Here is a 20,518-nt window from a genome sequence, read left to right on the forward strand (position 1 = left end):
GGCTCCTGCTGCGCATCCCGGATCGATGCGGGGAGGTGCTGGGCAGCGAGCCTTGCAAAGGTTCGGGTTACCGGGGCGATAGACTGCACCTCTTGCCTAGATGTTGCTGTGTTGCACCGTCTCCAGAACAAAGCTGACCTGCAGCATTGTTTATAATCTATCGATCGCTGGGTCTACCAGTAACCCGGTCAGTTTCAAGACGCTCGTAGCGTTTCGCCTTCGACACGAGGCACACAGCCTCGTACGTTGTCGTACGGAAGCGCAGCAGCATCGACTTTCCGCAGCGACCGCCGACTGCTTTGTACCAGGATGACCACCACAGCTCCATTGCTTCAGCAGAACGCCTCGATAACGAGACTCGACTACTCGATATCGTCTATGGGCATGGTGCATCGATTCGATAGCAAGAAAAGTCAGACGTTGGTTGAGATATCGACAGCGTCTGGTGTACCCGTGCATCCGGGTATGGCGTGCCTCGCACCCGCAGCGTATCATGCAGTACTCGTGCAATGCGTATTCGCTGGCACCTCAGCACTGAACGCGACTACGACACCTTTGCCTCTGCCTGGGGACACCCACGCTCGCTGATGGTCTAGAGTATAGCGTGAATCCAACCGAGCGCTCAGATTCAAGCGTAACAGCGACAGTGTTTCGGATGCGCTCCGGCGTGCGACGGGATGCACCGTGCAGGACGCAAGCGCAAGAGAAACGCATCCGTTCGCATGAAGTATCCGTTGGATGGATTGCTGTTCGCATTCATATCTCAATAGATGCATCGACGAAGGATCTGAGCGTAGTGCACGTTCGACGCGTACGTGCCGAGTCCCCGGGCAACCATGCACATGTTGGAAGAGTCGCTCGGATGCTGGGCAACCGGCACAAGCGCTGTGCGGCATTCGCTGTTAAGGAAGCGCGCCGTCCCAGCATATCTGCTCGCTGGTAGAGTATCACGCTCGCTAACTGGAAACGATCATGATCGACATACCTATTCCGACTACTCGGTTCGCGATACTCTTCGGTATCGAGGCGCGCACGTTGCTTGGCAGAGCGTGCCTCGCGCGACGTCCACGAACGTTGCGTTTATCGCGGGTGCTCGTGACGTCTCACTGACCTCGACAGAGTGCTGCTTCATTGTGAGCGGAGCGCTCAGGCTTTTCTGCCTTACATGGAGCTTGCCGTTTCCAGTGTGCATGGCACAGGGGAAGTCGGCCGGCAGCCGACTCCCTGGCGGGCACCTCGTACACACGCCAGCGCTTCGGGACGATCGGCACCAGACGCTGAGCCGCTGCCGCCTCTGGAACGGATCACCGAAAGAGATGCTCCCGCCACTGGACCAGGTCGAGAGCTCGGGACGAGTTGTTGGAGCGAACCTGGCTATGATGCTGTCTCTCCGCAACGCCTGGGCCTACCTCGACTGCCACCGCTCAAGGTCGCCTCGGCTTCGCAGTCGACTGTTGAGCAGTCTAGCCATACGCTAGTTGCTGCTTCCTCTAGGTCAACCCTGGCATATGGTAACGTGTTCCGCCAATCTGTGCACCCAGAGAGGACGTCAACCTGGAGTCGCACGCTTTCCAACGCTCTTGAGAAGCTGCTCGTTCCGCGGCAGCTGCAGAAGCAGCAGACTAGGACAACTGCACTGGCCGGCTCACTTGTGGGTATGCGTGGCACGCAGCCGGGCAAGATAGCACTTGCTGATGACTGGGTGCTCTTGGCGATCATCACTGGCGACGATGCGGTCTACTGTTATCGAATCGACCGGGAGCACGATACCTGGACGTGTACCGCAGTGCTGCGTACGCGCCTCGTGCGCTCCGTCACTTGTCTAGCGTTTCGCCCTTGCATGACACAGAGCTGGATGCTTGCTGCTGGTTGTGAACGTGGTGTAGCTCTGTGGACTGCTGATGCGCAGTCGGCCGGGGCTGCTGGTCCAGCACCACGCTCGGCAGAGACGGCACCGGCGTCTGTGGCACACGCACCGTTGTACGTTTGCTTTCAGTTGTTGGAGACATGGGGGCATCATCATGTTTCCAGTGTCGCTTGGAGTGCAGACGGCCACATGCTCGCTTCGAGTACCTGCTCCGATAGTGCCGTCCTCGTGTGGCAAGTCGGAGCCGGCTCCTACCAAGCTCTCTATCGTATCCGGGGCGGCGTCGAGCATCTCTGTTGGAGTCCATCACTGGAAGATGCCGGTGTCCTTTTGAGTATTGCTCATAGAGGAAGCGTGGTACGGATCTGGAGCACGAACCCGGATGGTGAATGGGTCAGTACCGCGTGGGATCGACCGCGCCTTGATCCAGATCTTCTGGCATGGCATGTGAAAGTGCAAGTCGGAAGAGACAGCCACAGACGACACTATCTCATCGGTGCGGATTTTACCAAGTCGCTGCTTTGGTGCTGGACGCTCGAGTTCCAGACGCATGCTTCGCTTCGACCACTTGCTACGTTCAGGATGCCGGGAGAACCACAAAAGCTGGCCTGGGATCCCACTGGTCAACGGCTTGCAATTAGTTTCAAGGAGCCGCTGCGTTTTCCGGTGCAGTCCAAAACGGGCGACCCTGATGCTGCGGACAGAGCACCTGTTGCGCTGTACGTCACCGAGATGGAGCCGACGGTACAGGTCAGCCTTACGGGTTTTGTTCGCGCACCTGAGTCGAATGCTCAAGTGATCGATTTGCGATGGCATCCGCAGGGCCCAAGGCGTGCGCTCGCGCTCCTCGTCATTAGCTGGAGCAATCAGCAGGTCACCTTCTATCCCTATGTTTTATAAATGCATCTAGAGAGTCGCTCAGTGAAAGATCAGATCGGTTGTATCCTTTGTCGCGAGGTACATCGCTCGGCTGTCGACCTGCACTTCAGTGCAGGGTCCGAGGAAAGCGCCACAGTTCGGCACTGGCGCGTATGGATGACCCATTCGGCAAGCCTGAATAAAGTATTCCAATAGAGCACCGCGAATGCTTGCCACGTAGCCAAGAACGTTACCAGTGGTGGTGATCATGGGCCACAAACATCGCACCAACAGGCACAGCGCTTTGCCTGCACGTGGAACAGCGCTACGCTCTCGGCATTCATCATCATCATGATCATCAGTAGTAATAGTATTTGTAATATCGAGACACTCGGGTCGCAGATGCAGCTCTGTTTCCTTGGCCGTGCTCTGCGAGCCATTGAAATCGCATCGTCCAAGTTATGGCTCGCCAATTCCAGCGTTGTGACTGTTCACACACATCCGAACGGCAGCTGCATGTTCAGTGAGCAGCAAGGACGACGGCTGAACGTGCCTTCGCTGCCCAAGATCCCGATGCCTACAACAATACGAACACCACGGTACCGCTTACGTGCATCGTCTGTCGCGAGGCATTGGCAGATGCTGGGCAGAGCATCGCAGCATGGTATGAACAGGAAACTTGCGCCCCTGCCGCTTCTCCATCAATGGCGCGAGCCTCAAGGCAGCAACACATGCAATATACAAAACAAATTCTCAAGACAACACCTGCGCTGACACGCTCTCCATTTGTTGTATGGGGTCGATCTGCTGCACGCCTTGCTCGGTCGTTAGCTCGAATATCTTGTTGCGAGAAGCGTCGGGATGTAGTGCCGCGAGGACAGCCACCTGAGCGACCTGCAAGCGCGACACAGTCCCCCCGAAGATCGAATCCGCCGGGCGAATCTGCAAGGCATGCGTTTCACCCCAGTTGTCCGTTGCACGCTCCAGCCCGGCAGGTCGAATAATGGTGAACTGCCGGATACCACCGCTCTCGGTGCCTTCAGGAGAACGCTTTGCTGTCCGTCGGACCTGATCGATGAGGAAGAGCTCTGCACGCCGCTTCCAGAAAAGAATCCCATATGCCAAGTTCAAAAGAGCTGCAGGCCATCCAAAGCGACCCGTTCCGAGCGAGGTTACGAGGATGAAGTGGTTGATACCCCGTCCAGCGCTCGCCGCCCGCATGAGCTCCCTATTTCCCTTATAGTCAACTGTATACGGCTCCAGTGGCGTCAAACGACTCGGGCCGGCAACGTCTATGACAACATCGACGTCGTTCTGACGAAATACCTGTTCGGCTTGAACGGCAGCGGGCTCCGTAATATCGTGTGCCACGAACGCCAGGTCGCCTTGACGCTCGAGGCCTACCTCCCGCAAGTACGCCCGCACTGCGCTTTCCGCCCGTTCGGGATCTCGTCCAGCAACCAGTACAGGCACTTGCTGTTCAACGAGGGTGCGGACGACGCGCCTCCCCAAGCGTCCACCGCCGCCGACCACGAGCGTGCGCTTCATCGTTAGCATCCAAACCGGATTCCCAGAAGCTCTAGGTCGTTCACGCTGTAAGCTCCGCTGTTTCGTTTCCTGCAGGTTCCAGTGGCGTACGCTCTGAGAAAAAGGTGCCACGAAGCCCATCGCCGTCACCTATCAGTGGTCCAAAAGTCTTGTGCCAGAATATTCACTTTCAGAGGCGGTGAACGGCGCGCTTCTACAATCTCCAGGCTATCGATGTGTCGAAGCCCTGTTGGTATGAATGCGAACAGGTCCACGAACTCGGGCGTTCACCGCCATGCTTCGGTCTGTTTCCGACATCAAGAACACCAGCGTTTGTGTGCTTTATCGGAGACTGGTTCGTGTTCGTCTCCCTTATCAACGGTTTTTACGTGGGTCGGTATCTGATACGCCTGCACTTCAGCGGTCAGCAGTCGAGGGATGGTGATGGTAGCGTTCCAATCCCGATGACGCTATTTCCAGCTGTTCTCTATGCATTGATCGCATAGGCAAGACGTAGCGGTCAGCGTCTCGCTTGCCGTGTGCATGTTTTTCAGTGCAGTGCATCGTTGTGTGCCTCACTGCGTTGACACTTGGGTGCTGTCGGGTGTTCCCAGATATTCATTGTGTCGCCGGCCCCGCGTTGTGCCGCCTTCGCGCAAAACGATGACGCACGCTCGACTAGAACAAGTGATAACACCGATGATGACTCAAGTCTGAGTGCAAGACTGTATCCGTTGCCAGACGAAGAGTCGAGCGCCTCGGAGTATTCATCACGTGATCGGTATGACGCTGCTGTTGGCGAATGCCGTTTCACCAGTAAACGCAAAGCGCGAAGTATTTTTCCTTCGAACGCCGGCGATTATTTGCAGCACAAATGTAAGTCAATGACGAGCATGTGCTTGTGATCGTGGCGCCAAATGACGATGTCAAGTAGATTCACTCGTGCATCCAGCTGAGCTTTTCTGGGTGCACTCACGGTCTGCCTTGGAAAAGAGCACTCGAAGACCCGAAGGATGCAAGCGACGGATAAGCGTGTAGGCTTGTAGGGAGCTGTTGGACTCGTGATATCGGTTAGTTTACAATCCCGCTTTTCTGAGGTTGCTGCACCTCATCTGAATTCCACTGCCTTCTAGCGTTCCAGCGGCTGATCATCCAAGCGCCGACTCCGAACGTACGACCGAGCCTCCTAGATCCGCTTTTGCATCCGCACTCCCATATGGATTTGCGTGGAATGTCGAGTCTGTATATCTAAAACACCATCCGCAGAAAAAAAGAGAAGAGTCGCCGGACACGAAGAAAGCAAGCAGCGCAGAGTTTTAGCTTCACCTGAAATGGGTATCGTGTACCGACGCGAGAGCGGTGCGTCCCGGGTACATCGGCTCAGGGGTATCGCATGCGGCACCGAATGTGTCCAGTACAGCGTACACCGAAGCGGTGATCGTTTCGTAAACGGAGTTGCCAAGCTCGCCAATATCCATGCAAACCCGCTATAATGAAGCGCTCGCGATATGCATACCACCACCCGAGGCAACCAACGATAATGTGGACGCGCGTAGCAGGCTATCGCAACCTGCCGCAGAGCGACAGGGCATCTCGCGTCCCTTACAGCTGCTCATCGTGCTTGCGTTGCATCCTGAATCGTTCAGACCGGCAATAACATTGTGGTGGCAGCGTTCAGGCCAACGCGTCACTGCCCCCAGCGCCCTAGTCCACGGCATCCAGCGATTCGCATGGTCGAATGATGCGAACATCGAGGCGATGGTTGCAGACGCGCTCTACCTCTTCAAAATAAAGGCGCGCAACGCAGGCAAAAACATGGTGACAAAATAATACACGAGGGGCGCTGTAAATACAAAACTATCGGTTCGATCGAGAATTCCTCCGTGGCCGGGAAGCGCCCAGCGGAAACGTCCCCCAAACGCTGTTGCAGGCGAGTCCTTGAATCCTGCGTCACGCTTGAAGAGGGAGGCTGTCAAATCTCCCAGAAGGCCCACGACGCCAATCAGGATTCCGTAGAGGGTGCCGGTGAGCCACCAGAGCGGCCATCTCATCAAGAAAGCTCCCAATATCGAAACGAGTGCAGAACAGAGGAAGCCTCCGATGGCGCCTTCGACGGTCTTCTTCGGCGAAATGTCGCTGAGTTTGCGGCGCCCGAACGCGCGGCCAATAAACAGCGCACCGATATCACTACTTGCCACTGAGAGCCAGGTCCACCAGGTTAGGGCTGCGCCTACGGTCCAGCCTTCCGGTGGTGGCAACCAGCCTGGCCACAGCACATCGGGGAGACGCGATACCACCGCTGGAAAGCGCGTCTGCTCAATGCCACCGAGAGCTCGCATGCGAACCCAGAAGGTCGGCAGGTATCCAGCGTAAAACATTCCCATGAACGTTGTGCTGATGTCGGCGATCGTAGCGAACTTCTCCCGGCGATGCAGCAGCATGTAGGTACAGATCAGCGTCGCTGAGACCGGGAACACGGCCTCTGATGCCTGCGGTGCTGCTGCGGCTACCCACAGCGCCAAAATAGACGCCGCTATCCCAGCGCGTTGTGCCGGTCGGATGCCCTTTGCCCGCACCATGTTATAATACTCAAGTTGACCGAGCACTGCGACAACTGTCAGACCGGCCGTAAACACCCAGATACCCGCCAGAATCCAGGTCGTGGCAACCAAACCCATAACAATGCCGGACACCACTCGGACAGCCAGATCACGTGCCGGACGCGTGGTGGCCACCGCAGCTACCAAGGCTGCACTTCTCGCGTCCGCTGGGCGCTCGGAGGCAACCACTGCGCTCCCTACGCTTTGAGCGCCCGCACCTGCCGCTGCAGCTGGAGTCGAAGCGGTGTCCGCTCCATCGCTGCTGGCTGGTGTCGCATCCAAGCAGCGCAAACGCGGCACCGCGGAGCAGTCCGCTGACGTCGGTACCCCAGCAGTGAAGCGCCCTCGAGTCGGCAACGCAGTTCGAGGCAGCGAGACGCCAGCGTCAGAGCGCCTCGCGGTTCGCGGAGGTCGTCGGCACGGTGCTCGTCGGTGCTGTCGCACGCCTTCCAAGTGGGGTAGCGCTTGCCACCCGTGCACTGTAGACACCCACATATCCTTGGACAAGGACGTCGACTAGCGACCGAGGCACACAGACTCCCGGTACAACGCTAGCTCCAGATAATGTATGCCAGATTGCCTTATTGTAATTGACGTCGTCGTCGGTAGCGTTGTGGCTGCTGAAGCCATTTCTTCGATGAGAAGACGTTTGTATGGATCATGGATTCTAGATTGTGGGGTGGATATTGAAATCAATGCCAGTGCTCAATATGATTCGCTCTTACGCCAAGTTTCATGGTCTGTTCTCGGATATACTGGTAATTTCGTATGTTCTATCGTGCGCTGAGTACCTGCATTGCTGCATCCGCAATAGAGCCAATGCTGCTAGTGCGGATGCTGAATGGAGACAGAACGGTTTTGCCATATCCATGGGGGTATCGGATCGAGGAATGCTTCATTGAATACGGAATCGGGATTCGTCAACATTCTGGAAGCCTGGGAGATGTGCAGTTAGACCTACTGCCTGCAGCAGCGCGAAGCGATATACTAGGAGTGATCAACGACCAGGGTGATGCCCAGTCGCAGCATACCCGCTCCTAGTCCCAGAATAAAGCGCATTGCGAACGAGTTGCTCAGATCTAACCAAAGTACCTGTCACTGGGGCGGACATGAAGCGCAAGCTTGGGAACCTGTCTTCTTAAACATATCAAGGATCCGTACAGGGAAAAGTTGCGAGAGGCCATTAGGAACCGTGTCGACTCGTACTCCAAGAGTATTCTCAAGGCGTCGTCAGGACGGATGCATTTGGCGAGGGAGATGTATCGCGATGTGGCGCACATGGAAACGGTCGAGATTCCGGGCGAGTTCGTCAACAAGACGTTTTTTCGATACCTGAAGCATGGTACAGCGGGAAGCGCGGAGGGAAAATGAGCGGAATCACGCCCTCCACGAAAAATACCCTTTACAGCATCAACGGTACTCGATACAAGGGTGACTGGGATATCTACGCATACGGGGCGATGAAGTGCGTCACGAACCTGAAGAATCATTTGACAATGAACGTCGAACGTTTCATGATACGCGCCGTGTTTGCACTTTACCCGGGCCAGTCTCGCAAAGGGATACGGGCGATTCTCAACGGCATAAGGAACGATCGCAAGCATGAACATGAGATCGAATTCGTCGACGAGAAGGCGTCAAACCAGAGCACGAATGAGGTCTTTGTCATCCGTGCGGTTATACAAGAGCACCGTGCGGCGCTGGCGCTGGTGAATCCAGCAGAAAAGATATCACAGTTGAAAAAAGATAAGGAAAGATCCTATCGCCTTGTCCTGCGCTATTTTCTGTTTCTGGACCGAGAGCTCGAACGCAAGGTGGAAATGAAGAGTGAGAGAGATGGAAGTCTATCCTAATGGGTAAGCGCTTCAACGTCGTTCCAATGCGCAACATCAAGTCACATTTTGTGAGTATCGACTCTGGCGTCTTTTGCAGCATCATGAGCGAGATCAGTCCTGAGTTCGATGTTAGCAGAGAGGACTTCACTGGCGAAAACCATGAGACGCACTGAAAGAATATCTTCGATTTCAAAAGTCTCAAAGTCAGAAAGCGAAATGTATCCACGGGGATGATCGAAACCGATGGAGTAGCTTTGTGTGTACACTATCGGCGGTTGAAGATAAATCGTCCAGTTCCGCCCTCGGCCGCGCCCGTCACGAAGGATGAAGAAATCAAAGAGGCGGATCCTGCGACGCAGGAGGTGCATGACAAGGGCCTCGTCGTTGACGCGGTGAAGCATGAAGATGAGAAGGAGGCGGATCCTGCGACACAGGAGGTGCATGACAAGGGCCTCGTCGTTGACGCGGCGAAGCATGAAGATGAGAAGGAGGCGGATCCCGCGACACAGGAGGTGCATGACAAGGGCCTCGTCGTTGACGCGGCGAAGCATGAAGATGAGAAGGAGGCGGATCCCGCGACGCAGGAGGTGCATGACAAGGGCCTCGTCGTTGGCACGGACCCTGAGAATACGAATATCATGACCATCGCAGCACCGAAGCGTGCGGTAGATGGCATTGACGGCAACTTACGTGAGAGCGACTTGCGTCTGTTGAGGTTCTCAAGAACTAGATATTCTCGAGAATCCGGTATAATGACTGCGAGGAAGAAAATTGAGACACGGAATGCAGGAATGAAGGATCACCTGGAAGCTTTGAGCGCGCTGACGACCCGATGAGCGGACTTTCAAGCTTTTATGAAATTCATGCAAGTTCGCGTTGCTCATTGGGATGCGCTGTGGAAAGAGTACACCAAGCCCCGGTGGGCTCGATTGCGAATGAATCTACACTGTGGGAAGCGGCGCGCGTTCGCGAACTTTTTCAATCGGCTGAGCGCCCTGAAGGGGAATGAAAGTCAGAGGCTCATAGTAGCTTATTGGGCTGGGCGCTGGATGACCCAAAAAGGAACGACGCCAGCCCCGACGACAAGAACGTACAAGGAGTGCGCACACTGTTTCGTCACGATACCTGTAGATAAGTTCCGAACATGGTATACACGCCACGAGCTGGGGTGTACACTTCAGAGAGTCGAGAAAGAAAAGTGCCAGCGGAGCCCTGGTGATATACAAACGTACGGAGCGCTGACGGAAGAGCAAATGGAAAGAAGGGCGAAAGTTCGAGGATTGCTCGCATTAGAAAGTACAACTACGAATGGCGAGAAACGCGTAGCGTTTGTGCATTGAGACTTGAACGCCGCATGCAGTGGAAGGATATGTGCGGTGATGGAAAGAAGCTCCCATAGTGGACAGGAGAGAACTTTGTGGGACAATCACTAAAAGTTGAACTATATGAGAAAACCATGGAAGCAGGAGTAGATGGCCGCTCCAAAAAGACGTGACAGAGTTTGCACCTCAGTCAGAGACTTCTTGTCTAGAGCGTATTTCTCGCCACTACTGCGTACTGCTGCCGGCAGCAACGTTTTTCTTTTGAAAGACGTTCGGTGTTTAGAAATCGCCGGCGCTGGCTCATCGGCTCTCTCCTGTGTCGTCTATTGACGCAAAGATTTGTGTTTTTTGTGCTTCCTAGCTTCGACGCTGAAGCGTTTGCGGCGTGCTCAGTGAACTTTGTACTCTGTTCACTGATCGGTAATCCGGGACGCGTTATACGACGCGCGCACTTAGCATTTATTGGCTACTTTTCGAGCTCAATCTTCCAAGCCTAAGTTTCAATGGCACCTGCTCGTGGAGATTCAGAGGCGGCTCCAAGCGCAGACGCACCGACAACGCCCGCTTGCTGGCCCAGTTCTCGTGTGCGTCAAACATTCATCGATTATTTCATCGACAGGGGACACACTTTCGTAGAGTCGTCACCAGTGGTGCCTTTCGACGACCCGACACTGCTCTTCACCAACGCTGGTATGAACCAGTTCAAGCCCCTGTTCCTGGGTCGGGTGGATCCGACCTCACCCCTATTCGGCCTGAAACGCGCGTGTAACACCCAAAAGTGCGTGCGTGCCGGTGGGAAGCACAACGACCTGGACGATGTCGGCCGGGACACCTATCATCACACCTTTTTCGAGATGCTCGGCAACTGGTCGTTCGGCGACTACTTCAACGCCGAGGCGATCAACTGGGCATGGGACCTACTGACCCGCGTCTACGGACTCGATCCGGACCAGCTCTACGCAACCTACTTTGGTGGAGACGCTGCGAACCAGTTGCCCGCCGACCTTGATACTCGTGACCAGTGGCTGCGCTACCTGCCACCAGAGCGAGTGCTTCCATTCGGAACCAAGGATAATTTTTGGGAAATGGGCGAGACTGGACCCTGTGGTCCCTGTACGGAAATTCACTATGACCGCGTTCGGGGTCGACCCGCGCACCAAGCTGCTGCCCTAGTCAATGCCGGTCACGAGTCGCTGATCGAGATCTGGAACCTCGTGCTGATCCAGTTCAACCGGGAACCAGACGGACAGTTGCGTCGGTTGCCTGCGCGTCACGTCGACACCGGCATGGGACTGGAACGTCTCTGCGCAATTCTGCAGGGAAAATCCTCAAACTACGACACCGATATGTTTGCGCCTCTGTTTGCAGCGATTCAGCGAGAGTCTGGATCGAGTGAAGCGTACGCTGGTCGGCTGGGTGCCACCGACTCTGCACTCACCGACACTGCCTATCGAGTTGTTGCCGATCACATACGCACCCTGACGTTTGGCATCGCCGATGGGGCGGTACCCTCGAACGAAGGTCGAGGCTACGTTCTGCGCCGTATCCTGCGCCGCGCTGTGCGCTACGGGCAGCAGTTTCTGAACGCACCCCGCGGTTTTCTACACCGGCTCGTTCCGGACGTCGCACGGCTCTATCAAACGACGTTCCCTGAGGTGGCTGCAAAGGCTGACTACATCGCTGGTGTCATTCAAGAGGAGGAGATGGCATTCAGTATGACGTTGAAACGCGGGTTGGATCGTTTCCACGAGACTGCACGGGCGCTCGTCGCGGCGGGTGAGCGCGTCTTTCCTGGCAAAGAGGCCTTCTTTCTGTATGACTCGATGGGCTTTCCGCTGGATTTGACCCAAATTCTGGCGAGGGAACGGGGCCTTGAAGTTGACGTCGAGGCATACGAGTCCGAAATGGCTCGTCAACGCGCGCAGTCGAGTGCTGCTCATCGGAAACGGCTCGGAGCGGCAGAAGCGCTCGTGCTCGGACCAGAGCCGCTTGCTGTCCTCTCTGAGCAATGGAAGATTTCACCAACAGACGACTCGCACAAGTATCAGTGGTACGAACCGCTCGAATGTACCGTATTGGCGATCTACGCTGGCTCCGAGGGATTTTTGCCGGCTGCAGAGACCGGTGACGACGCCTGTGTTGGCGTCATTCTGGATCGAACGCCCTTCTACGCAGAGGCTGGCGGCCAGGTCGCAGACACCGGCCGTCTGGATGAGCGGTTTCACGTAATCAACGTGCAATCTTTTGGCGGCTATGTCGTCCATATCGGCTACGGTCGCATCGCAGTCGGTGAGCGAGTGATCGCGCACGTGGACTACGAACGACGGGCGCTGGTGGCGCCGAACCACACCGCTACGCACATCCTGAACTGGGCAATATGGCAAGTCCTTGGCCAGCAGTGTGACCAGAAAGGTTCGTTGGTTGATGAACAAAAGCTCCGTTTTGACTTTGCGTACGGCCGTGGGCTCACCGCTGCCGAGTTAGAGCGCATCGAGCAGTGCTGTCGTGAAGTGATCGCTCGCAATTTCGTGGTCTACACACAGCAGGTCTCTCTGACAACCGCGAAGCAGATACGATCGTTGCGCGCGGTATTCGGTGAGACCTACCCCAGTGAGGTTCGTGTCGTATGCATCGGAGCACCGGTGGAGAAAGTGCTTGCGGCTCCTGTGCAATCCGACTGGGACCAGTATTCGATTGAGTTGTGCGGGGGCACCCATTTACAGCGCACCGGGGAAGCGCACGCCTTCTGTCTCGTGGAAGAGGGCGCGATTGCGAAAGGCATCCGACGCGTGGTGGCCCGTACCGGGGCCTCAGCGCTCGAGTGCATGGCACTCGCGCGAGGTCTTGCCAGTCGCCTTCCGCCGGTGCCTGTAGGGTCCGCGGCTGAGAATGGTGCAAGCGGCGCTTCTGTGGATGCTTCCATGCCGCCCGTTGATCTGCTGACGACCTTGGCCGAGTCGCTCAAGGCGATCACCATATCGGCGTCGGAGAAGGAGCGCCTTCGACAACGTCTGGACTATTGGGAGCGGATGGCTCGGAAGCAAGCGAAGCAGGTAGCCGCGGCACGCGAGCAGGCTCTCGTGGATGAGCTCGTACGGCTCGTGAACAATCCGCAGCAGGACGCAGGTTCACCAGTACGGCAGGTTCCCGTTGTTGTGGCTGCGCTTCCTATTGACGGTGATCGCCGGATCCTGCAGGGCATGCTTCAGAGCGCCCTCAAACGTCTAGGCAGCGGGGTATGGGCGCTTCTGATTGCATCGCCGGAGCGCAACGACGAATGCCTTGTTGGATGTGTCGCCGCGTACGAGGCGCAGCGCGCTGGTCTTGACTGTAGCCGATGGTTGACCGAAACCCTGGCCCCTTGGCATGGACGCGGTGGTGGCAAACCGGACGCAGCACGCGGCTCCTGTCGATTGCTTTCACCAATCGAGCAGCAGCAGCAGCAGCAGCAGCAGCAGCAGCAGCAGGACGCTGATAGGACAGCGTCGATTCGAGAGGGGGATCCTGAACGAAACATCTATTATCTGGACAAAGCACTCATAGCTTTACATGATAGTATATTAACAGACAAAAAGGAAATTGCAGGGCTTCGACCGCTGCTGGAGCGAGCGGCACGCCTAGCGAATGCCGCGCTAGCGTCTTCCTTCGTTTCGACATCGACGTCGACGAGATCGGGGTCTGCTGCATAGCCGTAAGTGTCGGCACTGGCACAGAGACCGAGTCCGCCTGCCTGCCTGCCTGCCTGCTGGTGCGTGCGCGTAAAAGAGGTTCGTTGGCTAATAGTCTGTGCTTGTTCGTGCGTGTGCATGCACTTGCACATGCACACACACGCAAACCAGTGCACATGACACTGGTACGCAGGGCCTGGGTCCCGCCACCTCTCAAGCCCGCTGGGGCGCTGCAAAGCCTGTGGCAGGACCTGGAACCCGGTGTGGTCCACCTCTGGCGTTTATGTTGGTCTCGGGTCGATTTGCCTCTTGACTGGCTAAGCGAGGACGAGCGGGCGTACGCACAACAGTCGCAGTCAGCGCGTCGGCGGCGGGAGTTTTGTACCTGTCGAGCGGCCTGGCGGGCGGTGCTCGCGCGCTACTACCAGCCGCAGGCGTGCGTACCGCAATCTGTGGCCCTCGCACGCACGGCTACAGGCAAACCCTTCCTCCAGAACGGGTATGTGCGCTTTAACACGTCCCACACCCGGGACTGGGCCGTGCTGGCGGTCACCGGGCCGACCTCAGCCATCGGTTGCGACGTTGAGCACCTGGACCGTCGAATCCGCGACCCGCTTGGGCTGGCGCGGCGGCTCGGACTTGACACCTTCCAAGCACCAGCACCAGACACGCTCGCAACGCTCTCACAGCAACTGCTCTTGACCTGGAGCGAGCGCGAAGCTGTCGCCAAGGCGCTGGACGTGAGCCTCGCTCGGATTCCTGCGACGCCCCAGTGCTCCGTGGTCAGGGTGCCGGTGCTGACGGGCCAGGTGCTTGCATCGATTGCAGTTGCTCCAGCACAACCCGTGAAGCGCATCGAAGCCTTCGCGCTGGACACGCTCACACCAGCGGCGTGGCGCACCCTGGCCCATGCACAGCCATCAGGCGCCATGGAGAATGCAACAGCAAGCGAGCAGCAAGCGACCTCACCGCCTCCATAACCAAGCGTCAGAAGAAGCAGTTCTAGAGGCTCTAGCGCCGCTGACGCGACGCGAGTTCACATCCGCGTCGTCGGCTGCACACGCTTGTCATCGTCCACGCGCATCCGTACCTGATCACGTAAACTGCACACGAGCGCCGCAACGTCACTTGTGTATCACAAGTTTGTAGCATAGGTTACAATGCGTTTACCGTTGACGCTGTGCATCCATGCCGTAGCCTGCGATGCGCACCCTGATCATTGCAGGCGCTGATGCATCATCATCATCCGAATGCTTCGAATGCTTCGAATGCTTCGAATGTTCCGAGTGCTCATCGATGCTGTCCGTCTCGATGCGTGTCCCCGCGATGCATGCACGCACGGATGATGACGCATCGGCTCCCTGGCGTTGCCGCGTTGCGTTCACGCGCGCTGCTGTCGATGTGGTGCGGGCGCTGCGCTCGCTGGTAGCTGTACTTGAAGCAGATACAGTCGTATTATCGTAGGTGTTGTTGTTCGTGTTATCGTCGACGAGTATCGGCCAGTCCGAGGCAGTGACCGACGCATTCGCTGCTGCTGAGCGACGAGCGGATATGGTTGTGGCGGCGGCGGCGCGTCGACCTGGCGGGCGGCCGCGTCTGCGGCGCACGACCTGGACGGCACCCTGTTGATTCAGGTCGCTGGTGTCTACGACCGCTGCCGCTGCTGCTGGTGGTGGTGGTAACTCTGGCGCAGCACTTTCGCGTGCCGCTACATGGCGACGGCGGTCGCGTGGATGCTCTTGACCCGCTGAGCGACGATGCCATGCGCTTCGATGTGCAGATGCATCCTCTTCGTCGTCGTCGTCGTCGTCGTTATCGTTATCGTTCTCTGCGAACGAAGTCGAAGTGTCGGGTGTGCTGTCGTCGGGGTTCAGGCCGCGCAGGAGGCGTCGTTTGCGACGCACGGTCTCCTGATACCGCAGCCGTCTCATCTCTTTGCGGTGACGGCGTTCCCGAATGGCGCTCTCGAAATCGTCTGCAGTCTTGCCACGTTCCAAGAGACGCAGCCATTCGCCTTCCGTGAGGCCGTCGTCATACAACACTGTGCGGGTTCGTGCAGCGCGTCGACGGCGCGACTCGCGATCGATCGAGGTCGAGTCGTCGGCCTCGCTGCTGCCACTGCGTCGCCTCCGACCGGTGTCGGTACCGGAGGCGAACCCGTCGGCACCCGAGTCTGTTTGATCTTGATTCTGGCGGACCCAGTCCGGCAACTCGTTTTCATCCATGAGTAGCGGCGGGTAGAGCTCTGGTTGCGCGCGCCGTTGCACGTCGATTTGCTCGAAGAGTTCTAGTTCGGCCTCGGTGCGCGCAAGCAACTCGTTCAAGGTCTCGTCGTCGGGAACGTCGGCTGCTGCTTCGTTACCCTCCTGTTGCCGCAGCAGCTCTTCCAACATTGCCCGTCGCTCCTGGTCGGTTGCTTTCTGGTTAAACTTGCCGGCCTGAATGACCTGACGGTCCATGTTGAGCTTCCGATTGGCCTCGGCGAGGATACGCTCTTCGACCGTATCCGCGCAGATGAGACGAAACACACGTACCTCGTTGCGCTGCCCGATCCGATGGGCACGGTCTTGGGCTTGCAAGTCGGCCTGCGGATTCCAGTCCGAATCGAAGAGAATCACCGTGTCTGCGGTCTGCAGGTTCAGGCCAAGACCACCGGCACGCGTCGATAGCATGAAGAGAAAAATATCGTTATCGGGCGCATTGAACAGCTCCAGCATCTCGTGACGCTCTTCGGCCTTGGTACTGCCGTCCAAGCGCAGGTAACTAAAGTTGCGCAGCTTACAAAAGTCCTCGAGCACGTCCAACAGGATCGTCATCTGACTGAACAAGAGCACCCGATGTCCTGACTGACGCAGTTTGGGCAGCATACGGTCGAGGAGCTCGAACTTGCCCGATGTGCGCACGATCCACAGCGGATCCAGGGCGCTGACCTCTTCCCAATCATAGAAGAGGTACGGATGATTGCACACTTTTTTCAACTGCATGACCACATTGTTGAAAAGACGTGGCTTGCCGCCGGCGTTGAGCACCACCCCGATGTTGCTTTTCGCTTGGCGGTAGAGGATCTTTTGCCAGATAGATAGATCGCAGCGCAGCACGTGTTCGCGTTTCTCGGGCAACTGATCCTCTACATCCGTTTTGAGACGTCGAAGTAAAAATGGGCGAAGAACGTGATGCAATCGGTTGATAATGAGCAAAACCTCCTCTTCGGCGAGCTCCGGTTGGTCGCCAGTACCCAGGCTCTGAAACGGCGCACTAAACCAGGACTCGAAGGTATCGACACTATTGAAAATGTTCGGAAGTAGAAAGTTAAGGAGCGCCCACAGTTCGGTGAGATTGTTCTGGAGCGGTGTGCCGGTCAAGAGAAGTCGATTTCGCGAGCGATACTTGACACCGAGTGTCATCGCCAAGCGACAATGGGTGTTCTTCATGCGATGACCCTCGTCGACAATAATGTACTTCCAAAAGATCCGCGAGAGCGCTCGCTGGTCCCGTACGCAGTATTCATAGGTCGTCAACAGTACGTTGTATTGACCAGAGGCCATCTCGTATTGCTGAATCATGCGACGCGCGCTCTTGTCACCCCGATAGACGACCATTTTCATATGGGGTGCCCATGCTCGAAACTCGCGGACCCAGTTGCTGAGTGTGCTGAGCGGGACGACAATGAGATGTGGCCCCTGGACCCCTTTGTACTCCATGAGGTACGCCAACAGCGCAATCGTCTGGATCGTCTTGCCTAGACCCATTTCGTCTGCCAAGATGCCATTCAGATTGTTATTGTAGAGGGAAACCATCCACTGCAGACCTTCGATCTGGTAGGGTTTGAGTTGGCCTCCACGCAGGGAGCTCGGCTGTTGCTCCACGAGCTCTCCAATGGAGTGGGTCTGCTGGTAGTACTCTTCTCGTCGCCGCCGCATGGCATCGAGCATATTTTCCGCGGGTGCTTGGGTGTCGTCCTTGTCGTCGACGCCATCATCATCATAGTCGTTGTCGTCGACGCCGTCATCGACAGCGGCAGCTGTCGCTTCCGTCGCGTTTCTCATTCGACGCTCTTGTTCGCGCAACTGTTTGCGCTGGGCAGCCTGTGCCTTGCGGGCAGCCTCGCGCGCTTTGAGACCCACGAGTCCTTGTGCGTCCACGGCTTCGTTCACTCCGACGACATCTTTCTGTGCCTGCACCTTGGCGGTGATCAACGAAAGATAGTTCTCCGTCTGGCGAAGCACCTCCATGATGCGACTGTTCTTGGTTGCATCCAGCATGCGCAGGTACGCCTCTTCATCGTTCGCTCGAAGCGCTCGGAGCCGTTCCTGCTCTTCACGACGAGCTCGACGCTCTTCCTCGCGCATGCGGTCGCGAAAGTGCTTGTGCAGTGCCCTGTTCACGGCTTGACGTTCCTGGTTAATTTGCGTCCGAGCATCGCGGAAAGACTTGCCGTGCTCGAGAAGGCTCTCGAGGTACCGGGCGTGCCGGGCCCGTCGACGCTCCTCCTGCTCGGCCCGGTGACGTTGGTACGCGAGTTTTTCATTCTCGCGTTGCCGCGCAGCTCGTCGACTGGCTGCGACCAGCGCTCCGAATTCCACAGCTTCACTTGTGATGCCGTACTCTGCCAGTGGATCCCGTCGCTGGCGATAGTAGGCCGCAATCGCCTCGGTTTCGACGGGTGCAACCAACAGGTACATTTCATTCAGCAGCGCTCGCCGAATGTTTCGCTGGCGATGGTGCAGCTGCAGTGCACGTCGCTCTATCTCCACCTTGATGGTGTCGTGCTCCTCCTCGGTCGCATGCTGCAAAAGCTCGTAGCGCTCTTGCAGGCGGCGCTCTATGCGCTGTTCCTGCTGCTCGAGCGCGTCGAGCCACTGTTCTATGGCAACGCGTTCGCTTGCTAACCCTGCTGCCAGAGAGCGCTCCGCGTCAGCGCCGCCATCAATATCCGTGAAGCCTGCAGGGTGCTCAGCGAGCGCCCACGACGGCCACATGAGCTGACCCCGCTCCCCAGCAGCAACGTCTGGCTGCGCGAGGCACTGGATGAGCGCGCGTTCGACACTGGAACCCCGACCAGCCAAGCGAATAGCTTGCAAGGCTGCGCGAAGCAATCGGTTCTGCCGCAACGGCAGTAAAAGGTCTTGTTGGGAAGTACCAACGGCCCGGAGGTGGGCAGGCAGCGACCCTGTGTTCGGCACCGGGCTTTTGCGCACCGTTCCAGACAGAGCAGTGAAGCCGTTCAGCAGTTCTCGTTCGTTCGTCTCGGTGCCATACGCCTGATTCAACCAGTCATTGGTCTTCAGGTCGTTCAAAAACCGACCAAAGTCTTCAACACTGCACAACTTGGCCAGTCGCTGGAGCAGTTCCAGCAGCCGCTGGGCAGAAGCCGACTCCGGTGGCTGCCCGCACAAAGCGCTTACCTGTTGAACAAGCGTCCAAAACTGTTCCTCTGTACCTGACGCAACTCCATCTTGTGGATCCTGCCCGGATACCAGTGCAGTTTGCCCCAAATCGACTTTATCATCCGGCCCCACGGTCATCGTTTCCAGCAACATATGCGCAAGGTGATGTCGATTCGTGTCAAACGCTGCGTCCTACGGCAGGGCGCGTGCCGCGCTGTTGGGCGGGCGATGGCGTTGCTGTGCAAAGGAATTCCTTTACGGCACAAGGGAAACGTGGATGCTGGCGCAGCGCCGTACCCTCGAGTCCGCTTCTTTGATTTCAACTCAATTTCGTTGCACCCTCGCTGTGGTGTACTAGCAGGCGATCGACCTCAGGATGCAATATACCGGATGGAATGTGGATGAGTTGCCTGTAGGATAGATTCTTTACTGAAGTGTGCATCGAGGACTGCTTTCATTAATCAGGTCAGACATACCACAGTAATCAGACTTCTACCGAAATGGCAACTCCGGAATTCCGCGAACGTCGCTATCCAGATAAAGCACATGAACGTCGGTTTGTTTTCCCAGTCGATGAGACTTGCTTCGGACGAAGCGCTCGGAGCGTATATGGGTATGTCGGAAAGGATGCCCGTTGCACGTCCGAATGAACTCGAAGAGAACGATAGCATGATATATTCTGGGTGCAGGGGATTCATTTTGCGGCCTCAGGTTCGCTGGTAGTGGAGGCCCATGCAACAGCACCAATCACTTTGTCAAATCATTGCAGACTGGTGCCTGACGTCTGGCGACGTCCCCCTATTGGACGATGTGGTATTTGACAATTCCGTTTGCGTTCGAGCTTTTGTGAATTTTATAGATGTCGAGCTGCTTCTCATTCCACAGTAGGTTCCGTGGTTCATCCCCATCGAAGGAGCGTTTCCTAATCGCCAAACGTAATGATCGCAAAACTGGGCGAATCGCTGAAGCGTCCCCCACACGTTTTTACTCCGAGGGCGCATTTCGTGTTTCTTCCACAAGTCCTCCTCGCTCCGGGATGGTGTGTACCTAAGAGTAGCAAGAAACGTGTTCATTTTTGAAGAAATACAATACCGAAGGAATGATCTGGGCTGTCCACTGTAGAAGGTCGAGATGGACCGAGGGCAGCGCATGGCTTCGGCGACAGAAAAATACGGAGCGATGACAGAGCACAAACTGGCATCAAGGTCTCGAGTTCGAGGACTCGTTGCATTGGTGAGTCCCACCAGACGCAATAAACGCATGAAATTCATGACCCAACGCTTCAACGCTGCCATCAATACGACGAGATGTGTGGTACCGAAAAAGAGACCCACGGAGCTGAGGTGATCCAACTGAGTGGGAGCAGCTCTTCACCGATAGAATCGGCGAAGAGCTTCAACGCAACAGTAAGCGTAAATTACCATGCAATCCAATGGAAGGACGTTGCCAGAAGC

The 20,518-nt window shown here is 56.7% G+C and overlaps 6 protein-coding genes across 6 annotated transcripts, besides 2 other annotated features; 3 read left to right on the plus strand and 3 right to left on the minus strand.

Moving 5' to 3' along the window:
• Positions 1 to 1,165: 1,165 nt before the first annotated feature.
• Positions 1,166 to 2,767, plus strand: CYME_CMM309C (similar to WD-repeat protein aladin; the record flags this gene model as incomplete). Its single annotated transcript, XM_005537111.1, has 1 exon — positions 1,166 to 2,767. One exon carries the CDS (start codon positions 1,166 to 1,168, stop codon positions 2,765 to 2,767), a length of 1,602 nt encoding a protein of 533 aa, XP_005537168.1.
• A 711-nt stretch (positions 2,768 to 3,478) lies between these two features.
• Positions 3,479 to 4,393, minus strand: CYME_CMM310C (hypothetical protein, conserved; the record flags this gene model as incomplete). The annotated part of the gene is made up of 1 exon (XM_005537112.1): positions 3,479 to 4,393. The coding sequence occupies one exon, from the start codon at positions 4,391 to 4,393 to the stop codon at positions 3,479 to 3,481; it is 915 nt and encodes a 304-aa protein (XP_005537169.1).
• Positions 4,394 to 6,027: 1,634 nt separating this feature from the next.
• On the minus strand, positions 6,028 to 7,347 carry CYME_CMM311C (probable phosphatidate cytidylyltransferase; the record flags this gene model as incomplete). Its single annotated transcript, XM_005537113.1, has 1 exon — positions 6,028 to 7,347. The coding sequence occupies one exon, from the start codon at positions 7,345 to 7,347 to the stop codon at positions 6,028 to 6,030; it is 1,320 nt and encodes a 439-aa protein (XP_005537170.1).
• A 632-nt stretch (positions 7,348 to 7,979) lies between these two features.
• Positions 7,980 to 10,240: a sequence feature (repetitive element).
• Positions 8,171 to 9,993: a sequence feature (possible transcribed region).
• A 272-nt stretch (positions 10,241 to 10,512) lies between the features above and the next one.
• On the plus strand, positions 10,513 to 13,698 carry CYME_CMM314C (alanine--tRNA ligase cytoplasmic; the record flags this gene model as incomplete). Its single annotated transcript, XM_005537114.1, has 1 exon — positions 10,513 to 13,698. The coding sequence occupies one exon, from the start codon at positions 10,513 to 10,515 to the stop codon at positions 13,696 to 13,698; it is 3,186 nt and encodes a 1,061-aa protein (XP_005537171.1).
• Positions 13,699 to 13,853: 155 nt separating this feature from the next.
• CYME_CMM315C (hypothetical protein, conserved) lies at positions 13,854 to 14,657 on the plus strand (the record flags this gene model as incomplete). The annotated part of the gene is made up of 1 exon (XM_005537115.1): positions 13,854 to 14,657. One exon carries the CDS (start codon positions 13,854 to 13,856, stop codon positions 14,655 to 14,657), a length of 804 nt encoding a protein of 267 aa, XP_005537172.1.
• Positions 14,658 to 14,843: 186 nt separating this feature from the next.
• CYME_CMM316C (homeotic gene regulator BRAHMA) lies at positions 14,844 to 19,217 on the minus strand (the record flags this gene model as incomplete). Its single annotated transcript, XM_005537116.1, has 1 exon — positions 14,844 to 19,217. The coding sequence occupies one exon, from the start codon at positions 19,215 to 19,217 to the stop codon at positions 14,844 to 14,846; it is 4,374 nt and encodes a 1,457-aa protein (XP_005537173.1).
• Positions 19,218 to 20,518: the final 1,301 nt, after the last annotated feature.

Source organism: Cyanidioschyzon merolae, chromosome 13, assembly GCF_000091205.1.
Source record: "Cyanidioschyzon merolae strain 10D DNA, chromosome 13, complete genome".
Classification (NCBI taxonomy): Eukaryota; Rhodophyta; class Bangiophyceae; order Cyanidiales; family Cyanidiaceae; genus Cyanidioschyzon; species Cyanidioschyzon merolae.